The sequence below is a fragment of the Carassius gibelio genome, chromosome A8, assembly GCF_023724105.1.
Source record: "Carassius gibelio isolate Cgi1373 ecotype wild population from Czech Republic chromosome A8, carGib1.2-hapl.c, whole genome shotgun sequence".
Lineage (NCBI taxonomy): Eukaryota > Metazoa > Chordata > Actinopteri > Cypriniformes > Cyprinidae > Carassius > Carassius gibelio.
Genome location: NC_068378.1, coordinates 12,363,585 through 12,374,706, shown reverse-complemented (window position 1 = coordinate 12,374,706; position 11,122 = coordinate 12,363,585). Strand labels below are relative to the sequence as shown.

Below are 11,122 nucleotides of genomic sequence, written 5' to 3'. Positions count from 1 at the left end.
TTAATTGTGCACCAAACAGTAAAATGGTTAAATAATAATATTTGTTATGCTGTAACCTTAACTTGTGTACGGTAACGTTACTTTGAACTAACATAAACCAAAACGTTTGAGAAGCACCAATGTATTCATTTTTTTTTTTTTTGAGTGTGTCATTACATTGTTTATTAAAAAAAATAAAGAATTTTTAAAAATAATTTTTCATTCATATATTATGTTATGTCGTTCGTAGAGGACACCAGGACACAACAGGTTTTTCTGAAAAATAAAATGATATCTAGACACTGTATCTAATTTGCATATTAATCTGGTATTGGGACAGCATGTTGAAAAAATAAGTGTAATAATGGGAGTAATTGGCCACATTTTCAGAATAATATATAATATTTCATAAGACTTGATATATAATTGATTTTCCTTTTCATTTGATGTGTCTGGCAAACTTCATAATAAACATGCTTTTAGTGCTGGTGTCCTCTACAGTGGACTTATATGAAATAATTTCCTCAATCTCGTGTCCTTAAAATTTAAAAAGAAAACTTTTTTTTCCATGGAATATTAAATATGATAGGAACCTGTTCATTGAATCAGTCTCAATAAAGTTGTATGGTGATGGACGCTGCCATTTTGTTAACTTCTCATAGCAGAAAAAATCTTGATGAATGGGAGAAAAATGTGCAAAAAAAAAAGTGTATTGAAAAAATGGCTATTGTGCACCAAACAGTAGAATGGTTAAATAATAATATTCTATATGTTGTAACCTTCATTTGTGTACAATACAGTTACTGACATAAACCAAAAATAAGCACCAATGACAGGAAGAGCAAGAGCAAGATCAAGAGGCAGAGGTCGCGGCCAGGAGCCTGCAGCTCCTGGAGCAGTGAGTTTATCTATATTAGATAAGAAAACTGAAATAGAAATAGATATTGAAAGAAACTTATTCGTTTTCCTATTCCTCTGCAGCAACCATCTGTACAACAAGAGGCTGCAAAGCCTGTTATGCCCACTCCACCTGAAGGACAGCTGGTGGGGAGAGGGAGACAGAAACCTGCTCCTGGAGCCATGTCTGAAGAAGGTAGGGGCATTAGAGCAGCAAGTGGTAATAATGATATATGTATACTATAATATTATTTCCTCATCCCATTTCTTGCTATCTTGTCTATTTTTTTCTCTGTAGCGATGCTGCAGATTTCTGCAGGCTTTCAGCAGGTAAAGATCGGGGAAAGAGGTGGACGTAGGAGAGATTTCCATGATTCTGGTGTCCACACTCGCCAGCTCATGGAACATGTGAAAGAGTCCAAAACTGGTAACACCATTTTTTTATTGAGCATGACTTGTTTTTTTTTGCTCTCTTACAAATTAAAGAGTCTGACAAAGCAAAAATTCAGCACCAAATCTTCATATTAGAATGATTTCTGAAGGATCATGTGGCACTGAAGCCTGGAGTGATGACTAGGGCTGGGTATCGAGCTAGATACTTTTTCTGGTCAATGTCATTGAGCCAGTAAGCACCCAACCTGCTTGATGTGCCTTTGTTGTATGGTTGTGCTCTATAGATTTATTTGCAAACTACAACTGTTTAAGTTAATGGTTTGTTGCTGATTAGAACTTGAAGTGGTTATGAGGTCTTCAAATATTTTGAAAAGGTCTTCAAAAAGTCTAAAAAAGGTATTGAAATTAACTTCAGGATTCCTGCGTTTACCCTGTAATAACTTCAGATTGCGATCTAATGAGGGGTTTGGTGATATAATATTGCTGAAATATTTTCTTTTATTTGAAATATTTTATTTAGGTATCGATATTGAAATTTTTTGAATGATACCCAGCCCTTTAGATGAATAATGGTCGACCGATATAGTTTTTTTGACAGACAATGCCGATATCTTGCAAAGCAGGGGGCAGATAGCCAATATAAAGCTAATACATTGAAAATCATTTTACAATGGATTAAAAAAATTAATGTGTAAAATAAACATACTTACACATAACATGACAAAGTATTTTGCACAAATAAATAAACATTTAATAAAAATATAATTGAAAAGCAAGTAAACAATGTAATCAACAGGACTTCTTGGAAGTTTGTGTGCATTGGGAATCATATTTTTCAGATAAAGCCAGGGTAACCCTCATTTTACATACAGCGCACAGAGAAAATGACATGAATCACAGAGAACACTCGATCATGCAGGGTACACATACACTAGGGGTGTAACAGTATGCAAAAATCAAGGTTCAGTACGTACCTCGGTTTTAAAGTCACGGTTCGGTTCATTTTCGGTACAGTAAGGGAATGAAATGCAAACATTAAGCTGCAGGTTGTTTATTACTATACACTTTTTTTTTTACTATTTGTTTACACTTTTTTAAGTACTTTTAAATAAAATATATATAAAATAAAATAAAGAATAATAAATAAAATACTGCTGAAAAGTTCTCCACTAAATAAAATACTCTCAGTCTCAAACCAATAGATACAGTCGGCATATAGTCATAGCTGGGGGCGTGGCAAGGGCGAAGTCAGCGTGGGGGAAAACACTGCTAACATCATGTGTATTTGAATGACAAAAATGCACATATTGATCGCTCATTCCCAGAGACACATAGAACAATTGTAGTCTCTTTTAACTTTAATATTCATACACACTAGTCCATATCGATATTTGATTCATTTTACAGCCCTAATGTAGATGTATTCATTCAAAAATAACCAAAATCCGTGACATTCTGCTTCATACAGCAAGTTCTATTTTTGACTGGATTGACCGTTTCGCAAACACAGACGGGGTGAATTTATGAATGAAAGTGTAAAAGTTCTGACACAAAACTAAGTTGTTACGTGTCCACACGCTTTTTTAAGTGGGTTTATGTTCGACACTAGGCTAACGTTACATAGTTTTGCTTCAGGTAGAATGATAAGGCTAATTATATATGCATTCCACTTTCTGAAAAAACCTTACACAGTTTTGATAACGTTAATAATGAACACAATGTTAATATAGCCTGCCTGTGATGAATGCCGACACATACACATGCTTAGTCTTGGGATTCCAAGACCCAATGACAGGAAGAGCAAGAGCAAGATAAAGAGGCAGAGGTCACGGCCAGGAGCCGAGCGGTGAGTTTATTTATCTATATTAGATAAGAAAACTGAAATAAATATTGAAAGAAACTTATTCGTTTTCCAATTCCTCTGCACTATTGTTCCGCATACAAAATATTGCATTCGCTCATTCGGAACACACGTGCACCGTACCGAATGCCCTGTACCGAAACGGTCCGTTACGAATACACGTACCGTTACACCCCTAACATACACGCTTCACAGGATTTCAAAGATGGATTCAACTAAGTTTGAAAGGTTTGTGAAAATAAATGTTCAAATTTGGATGGGTAGACCATGTTTACCACATCTCTGTTCTAGTGTATAAAGTAGTTTGATACTAGATTTGAAACTCTTCCTGTAACCACAGGTGTTTCAGGCACTGCCATTGAGCTGAGGGCCAATTTCATGCGTCTGCTTTCACGACCTCTGTGGGCTTTGTATCAGTACCATGTGGACTACAAGCCACCTATGGAGTCCCGGCGCCTACGCTCAGCTCTGCTTTTCCAGCACGAAGAGACTCTGGGCAAAGCACACACTTTTGATGGAGCCATTCTCTTCCTGCCTAACAAACTGCACAACACTGTATGTTTTCAGATCCTCAAAGTGCTCATAATTTCAATGGCTCTTAGTGAGGCTTTGGATTGTGGATTTGATTTGGCCGTCAGTGATAAGTTGCTTTATCTCCAGGAGACAGTCCTGTGCAGTGAGACCAGAAATGGAGAGAAGGTTGAGATCACTGTTACTCTGACCAACGAGCTCCCGCCATCCTCTCCTGTATGCTTGCAGTTTTACAACATCCTGTTCAGACGGTAATCACAGATAGCGCTCTGTTTGAAATAGTGTTATTTATGAGGTAATCAATTTCCATTCCTGTTTATTTTGTGTTGTAGAATTCTGAGGATACTGAACATGCAGCAGATCGGGCGTCATTACTACAATCCTGATGATCCATTCAACATCCCCCAGCACAGGTTTTAAAACAAATGTGTTATTTTACATGTACCTTCTGTTGGAAAGTGATTGATTGAGGGATTGATTGTCTGAATCTGTTTGCAGGCTGACGATTTGGCCTGGATTCGTGACCACCATTCTTCAGTATGAGTCCAGCATCATGCTGTGCACCGATGTGAGCCACAAGGTTCTACGCAGTGAGACAGTCCTTGACTTCATGTACAGTCTGAGGCAGCAGTGTGGAGACCAGCGCTTCCCTGAAGCCTGCACCAAGGAGCTTGTGGGCCTGATCATTCTGACCAAGTAAGATGAGCACACATTTATACACACGCTCACTGCTGTTCAAAAGTTTAATTACAATATTACTGAAAAACAGTTTTTAGTTTTTTATGCAGTTTAAAATAAAATGTATTTCTTTATGGCAAAGCTGAATTTTCAGCATCATTACTCCAGTCTTCAGTGTCCCATGATCCTTCAGAAATCATTCTAATAATCTGATTTGCTCAATAAATATGTATTATAAATGTTGAAAACAATTGTGCTGCTTAATATTTTTGTGGGTTTTTATTAATATTTTTCAGGGTTATTATTAATAGAAAGACAAAAAAACTTTATTTAAATTAGTATTTTTTTGTAAAATGAAAAATGTTTTTACTGTCATTTTTGATCAGAATAAAATATATACAACTTTCTGATTCAAAGTTTTAGTTTCTTAAAAAAAATCTTACTGACCCCAACAATTTAAACAAGTTTTTCTTTAATTGATTCATAACTTTAAAAGTTGTAAAATCTTTAAAAGCTGTTCTTTGTATGAGAATTGTTAAGTAGCAAGTACTGTAACAATGTGTAACAAATTATTATTTGTAGGTACAATAACAAGACATACAGGATTGATGATATTGCCTGGGATCATACCCCCAACAACACATTTAAGAAGGGAGACACAGAGATCTCGTTCAAGAACTACTTCAAAACGGTAGCTTTACAATATAGGGGATTATTTTGATACTAGTTATTGTCACACTCAGTTATTTTCTCCCTCTTCAGCAATACAGTCTGGACATAACAGATGGCAACCAGGTTCTTCTGGTTAGTCACGTGAAGAGACTTGGACCCTCAGGTCGGCCTCCACCAGGACCTGCCATGCTTGTCCCAGAGTTCTGCTACCTCACAGGTAAGTCCTTTTTGAAGATCCATTAAAATGGCTTGAAGAGTCTGGTTGTCTTTCATGTGTATTATTTTTACAGTTTCTATGAAATGAAACGGGTGGAACATATTAAAGTAAATTAAACAGTAAATGGAAAGTACCTGGACCTTTTGCTTTGATTCTGAAGTGCTAATACTTTACTATCCCATGAGGCCACAGGAGTAGTATCGTGAATGGCAGTGAAGTGACGCAACTTGACCCCATAGGTCCAGATTTAATTCATAATATAAAGAACATACTTATGGTTTAAGTTTTTTCCTTGTTTAATCCTAATCATTATGGGATTGAAGACATAGTTTATGTTTAGCTAGTCAATGGTTTGGGTGTATATGTTTTCAGCCTCTTGGAAATCACTGCATATAGATGAGATGATAGCTAATAGACGGAGCTAATAGAGTACAATATGGTATAAAATTAGTTCATGTTTTGCTTTTGTAGTCTTCAATTATAAACAAGTCTCTGATGTGCATTTGTCTATTTCCTGTGAAGGTCTGACAGATAAGATGCGTGCTGATTTCAACATCATGAAGGATCTTGCCTCACACACGAGGCTGAGTCCTGAACAGAGAGAGAGCAGAATTAACAGCTTAATCTCTAACATCAACAGGTACAGATTCTCCCAGCCCTTAAAGGAGTAGTTCACTACTAGAATGAAAATTATGATTTACTCACCTTACACTTGTTCCAAACAGTATGAGTTTCTTTCTTCTTTTGAACACAAAGGAAGATATTTTTAAAAATGTTGTTATACGAACAGTTGATGGGCATCATTGACTTCTATAGTACTACTTTTTCCTACAGTGGAATTCAGTGGTGTCCATCAGCTATACCAACATTTTTCTAAATATCTTCTTTTGTGTTCAGCAGAAGAAAGAAACAAGGGGTGGGTGGATAAATGTTGACAGAATTTTTATTCTGGAAGTAAAATACTCCTTTAAGCTTGGTATTAATATATCTTACCAACTCTCACATATAATCTGCTTTCATTCAGAAATGCAGACGTGCAGAATGAACTGACTACTTGGGGTCTGAGCTTTGAGAATAGACTACTGAGTATGAATGGAAGAGTTCTGCCCTCTGAGAGGATCATACAGGGAGGCAGAGCGGTAAGAGAGATCAATTCACATCCCTGCGGGCATTCATAATGTAACAGGTTTGATTATTCTTTCATTTTCATCTCCTTAGTATGAGTATAGCCCATGGACAGCTGACTGGACTAAAGAGATGAGAGGTCTTCCTCTGATTAGCTGCATGTCTCTGGACAACTGGTTGATGTTCTACACACGACGAAATGCAGACGTTGCCCAATCTCTGCTTCAAACTCTCAACAAAGTGTCTGGGCCCATGGGTATCCGCATGCAGAGGGCCATCATGTGAGTTTGTGTGAAATTTTGAATGTAAAAAAAAAAATATTGCATTTAATTTTTATGTTAATTATAATTCTTGGCCAAGCAGGATTGAGTATGAGGATCGTCAGGAATCTCTCCTGAGAGCCCTGCAACAAAATGTAGCACGTGAAACACAGATGGTGAGTCTGGCAATCACATGCATGCATAATTTGCATATCCAAATCTTCTGTTTCAAACTGCTTCTGTGCTTTTAATAGGTTTTGGTGATCTTGCCTACCAATCGAAAGGACAAGTACGACTGTGTGAAGAAGTACCTGTGTGTGGACTGTCCCACTCCTAGTCAGTGTGTGGTGTCTCGCACCATTAGCAAACCTCAAGCGCTTATGACTGTGGCCACCAAGATTGCTTTGCAGATGAACTGCAAAATGGGAGGAGAGTTGTGGAGTGTAGAAGTCCCAGTACGACTCAAATTATAGCTGTTAGAAATTCTAGCTTGCTGGCTTGTGCCAAGCGTCAGATTCCACAATGAATATTTGTTTTTCAGCTTCGGCAGCTGATGATTGTAGGCATAGATTGTTACCACGATACGTCTACTGGGAAGAGATCTATTGGAGCACTGGTGGCCAGTCTGAACCAGGGCATGTCCAGGTAAATAATAATTAGAAAATGGCGCTGTTTATCTAGATACAGTTAAAGTTTGAGCTCAGCATTATGTTGGACTGGTTGGGCAATAAAACAAAAACATTGTCATGAATAGTACTGTACTAGTTAATAGACTACAGTTAATAATATTTTAGATAATCAGATTGTGTGGTTGGGCATAACTGTTGTATAATGTCACTTTTGTTACCTTTTCAGGTGGTTCTCCAAGTGCGTCTTGCAAAACCGTGGTCAGGAGATCATTGATGCACTAAAAGGGTCTTTACAAGGTGTGAAGTTTTGAAAAATTGTCATTTAGGCAGTTGATCACCTTTTTACATTATCTAATAGTTAACATGATCTTAATAGTGGTTCATTTATAATAGCTTAATTTATAATTTTATTTATAATATAATAATAACTTTAGTGTTTTACTTATGGCTATTGTATTTAGGCTTCAGAATACATAGGTTGTGTTTGTAATTTGTAATCTAGACTATCTTGAATAAAGTTTATTAAAATAATTTCTTTGGTCAAATGTTATTTCCTGCAACAACCCAAAATAATAAAAAAATATGTATTTTTTTCTTTTTTCTCGAGGGAACGTGAGTGACACTCAACGAGTGGCCTACAAAATGATTTCTTTCCTGCAGCAATCTATACTGAAGCTATTTTGTCTTTTTAGCTGCCCTGAAGGCCTATCTGAAGTACAACAACTCTCTGCCTTCCCGGATCATTGTGTACAGAGATGGAGTTGGAGATGGCATGCTACGGAGCGTGGTGGACTACGAAGTCCCTCAGATCATGCAGTCCATCAAGACCATGGGGCAGGATTATGAGTGAGCCACACTTCATGTTGACATATTTACACTTTGGGGATGTTAAATTACTTTGGTTGTAATCACATTTACATTTTGCGTACAGGCCCAAACTGTCAGTGGTGGTGGTGAAAAAGCGCATCAGCTCCAGATTCTTTGCCCGGATTGATGGCAAAATTGCCAACCCTCCTCCTGGGACAGTCATTGACACTGAAGTCACTCGTCCAGAGTGGTGTGTATAGAGTCTTTTAGCCTGATCTCTGTCCATAAATCACAGGGCCTGGGTGAGGCCTTAAAATGTCTTGGATTCAGTTTTATTAAATTGAAGCTTATAAAAGGTCTTACATGGTATAACAAAATACTTAAATATAATTTTAAGAGGTCTAAATCTGGGGACAAAAAAAAAAAAGATACGGGTCAAGATACAGTCTGATGTGATGATTAAACTTAAAAGGCTATGAGTTTAAATATGAGTGCTGCATGTTTCAAATTAAAAATGCAGTTTTCAATCAGTGCATAACATGGATTTATGTTAAATGATTAATACTGTTGATTCAAGACAATGTTTGCTTTATTCGAAATATATAGTGCCAGTGAAATATTTCATATTTAAAAGTTCACTGTAATGATATACATATCTCCATATTCATCGGGAAGGAGGAGGCAGGAACCGGCGCACAATCAAAACATAATTTTAATAATTGAAAAATAAATAAAAAGCAAACACATAAAATAATGTCCCAGGCCTGGTCCTCTCTCGTCCTTCACGGTCGTCGCTCCAGTTTTCTCTCCTACGTGGGACTCGATACTGGCGGTGGGGCGCAGGTGCAGCTCATCTTCAATCACTACACCTGGCCTCACTCCTCGTTCCCACGCCTCTCGGCCCCGCCCCACTCGCCACATTCACATTTTGCATACAATCTTTTTTGCAGGTTATTTTGGTTGCACAAATTGTATCTGCCATTAGATTCAATATAAACTCGTTTACTTTATATGTTGTCATAGGAAGGAAAGATTTAGAACATTAACATGTTCAATATATAGATTTTTACTAATGTCCACACAGTTTTTTTTTCTGGTATTTCTTTAAACACATCAAGTAAAATCCAATATCAATCAACCTCTAATTTGCATCTATTGATATACTAGTACATGAATCAATTTCAAGAAATATGTATATATAGAATTAAACATGTCTTGAGGTTTTAAAAAGTCTCAGATTTAATTTCAAAAACAGGTACCTTAATATTAGCATAGCATTATTTTAATTTGTAAAATAATGCAAACTGCTAACCTTTATTCTGTACTACACCTGCTTTCACTCAGGTATGATTTCTTCATAGTAAGTCAGGCTGTGCGCTTTGGTTGTGTCGCACCTACTCACTACAACGTGGTGTTCGACAGCAGTGGCCTCAAACCAGATCACATGCAGAGACTCACCTACAAACTCTGCCATATGTACTACAACTGGCAGGTAATAAACAATCTAGATCACTTCATCAGTATAACTACTGTTAATAATTTATAATATTATGTGCCGTCTTGCATATTCTTTATGGTTGCCTTTCTTCCTTTTTATCTAAAGGGTATCGTCCGAGTGCCAGCACCATGTCAGTACGCCCACAAACTGGCCTTCCTGGTTGGACAGAGCATTCATAAGGAGCCCAACATGAACCTGGATGACTTCTTGTACTACCTGTAAAGTGATAAGTTTCAGGGTCTCAAAGAATACATGGGCCATTTTCATTAGATTATTTTCCTAGTAGATCGAGTTGTGTGAAGTGCACTGTCCGAAGAATGTTTATGTATCTACATGTAGTGTTTTCAGAGAGATGCAGGTATAAGTCGTTTTCTGTTTGTAAGGGGATTTCTTTAGTTTGTTCTTAGAATCTTATATTTAGAGGCCCTGATTGTTAAAGGAATTAATAAACACTTATTTTCTAATTTCTAGTATAAAATATGAATGGTTATATCTGATTAATATCTTCAGTGTTTGTATAGTATATGCATGTACAAGTTTTTCAGACAGTTTACTACATTGATGCTCTAATGTTTATCAAAAATGTTGCAGCTCAAATACCTTTTATTTTGTAAATGGAATTGTACTATTGATTATAGCATAAAGACAAAAGGAAGGAAAGTTTACACATCACAAACATCGGGAAAAGCTGTAATTTAGGATTGTGTTGATGTGTTAAAGGGATACTTCAGATTTAGTTTTATTAAAGTGCACTGATATAAGAAGAATAAAGCTCAAGTTCACATGGTTGTTAATGTGCAACAATTTAGCCCATAGTGATGAAGGATTTGATAGAACGATGGCAATAATGTACATGGACAGGTGAAAAGGGAATGCAGAATTTGAATGATTGTTATTTTGGCAATAAAGATTATTGTGGACAACCCTGTTTTCTTTTCTTTTTTTTTCATATGGCTAATAGCCGAAAATGAGTAGGAAATTTCCTCTATGAAGTGTTTAGTAAACGAGTAACTGCAGGTGTCGAATGAATCTGTCATTCAGCAGCATGGAAATCTTAGGACAGTATTTATCTTCCTGCATATATTAACATATTCAAAATAACTGCTTAAAATAATTTAAAGTGTTGTCCGTTGTTGACCAAGTTGAAATATATCAGTTTAATCTACATAAAGGATGAAGGAGAAGGAGACCTGACATCGCCATCGTTTCGTGTAACGTTAGCTGCGCAGGAACAGCCGAGCTGGTGAAACAAGGAGAGAAGGATGGCAAAACAACTTCATAACTGGATACCTCTTTTAAACATGTATAAACTTTTATGCATAAGTCACGAATCCCAAAGGTTAATTCATGTACTTTCTCCGATATACATTAGTTTGTTACGATCTGGTCAGGACTTGCGCGCGGACCGAAAGGCACGTGAACAATCAACAGACGATAATCTGGACTAATAAAAGACTGGGGCAAGTGATTAATAATCCGATTAGATTTATTTTTAACATGGGCGATAATATATTGATATAAATGTTTTAATTACAAAAATACAGAATTTTGACAAAAAAATAGCACATATTTTTC

General features: G+C 36.6%; 1 protein-coding gene across 2 annotated transcripts; it reads left to right on the top strand.

Annotated features, from left to right (window-relative positions):
- Window positions 1-760: 760 nt before the first annotated feature.
- LOC128018481 (piwi-like protein 1) lies at window positions 761-10,470 on the top strand. 2 transcript variants are annotated; one of them, XM_052604009.1, is made up of 20 exons: window positions 761-877; window positions 961-1,072; window positions 1,175-1,303; window positions 3,471-3,685; window positions 3,791-3,912; window positions 3,994-4,074; window positions 4,160-4,357; window positions 4,922-5,030; window positions 5,102-5,228; window positions 5,751-5,868; window positions 6,253-6,367; window positions 6,447-6,634; window positions 6,717-6,789; window positions 6,868-7,068; window positions 7,155-7,258; window positions 7,469-7,539; window positions 7,935-8,088; window positions 8,174-8,299; window positions 9,394-9,541; window positions 9,653-10,470. In XM_052604009.1, the coding sequence occupies exons 1-20, from the start codon at window positions 809-811 to the stop codon at window positions 9,767-9,769; spliced, it is 2,577 nt and encodes an 858-aa protein (XP_052459969.1). In that variant the 5' UTR covers window positions 761-808; the 3' UTR covers window positions 9,770-10,470. The 2 variants fall into 2 exon arrangements, with proteins under 2 accessions (XP_052459969.1, XP_052459968.1); XM_052604008.1 differs by having other exon boundaries at window positions 3,471-3,912.
- The last annotated feature ends 652 nt before the right edge of the window (window positions 10,471-11,122 follow it).

Excerpts from the sequence above, each read along its gene's own strand:
- LOC128018481 (XM_052604008.1), top strand. The coding sequence starts at position 809 with ATGACAGGAAGAGCAAGAGCAAGATCAAGAGGCAGAGGTCGCGGCCAG. Across the intron at positions 878-960 it reads AGCCTGCAGCTCCTGGAGCA|CAACCATCTGTACAACAAGA; the intron begins GTGAGTTTATCT and ends ATTCCTCTGCAG. Across the intron at positions 5,229-5,750 it reads AGAGTTCTGCTACCTCACAG|GTCTGACAGATAAGATGCGT; the intron begins GTAAGTCCTTTT and ends TTTCCTGTGAAG.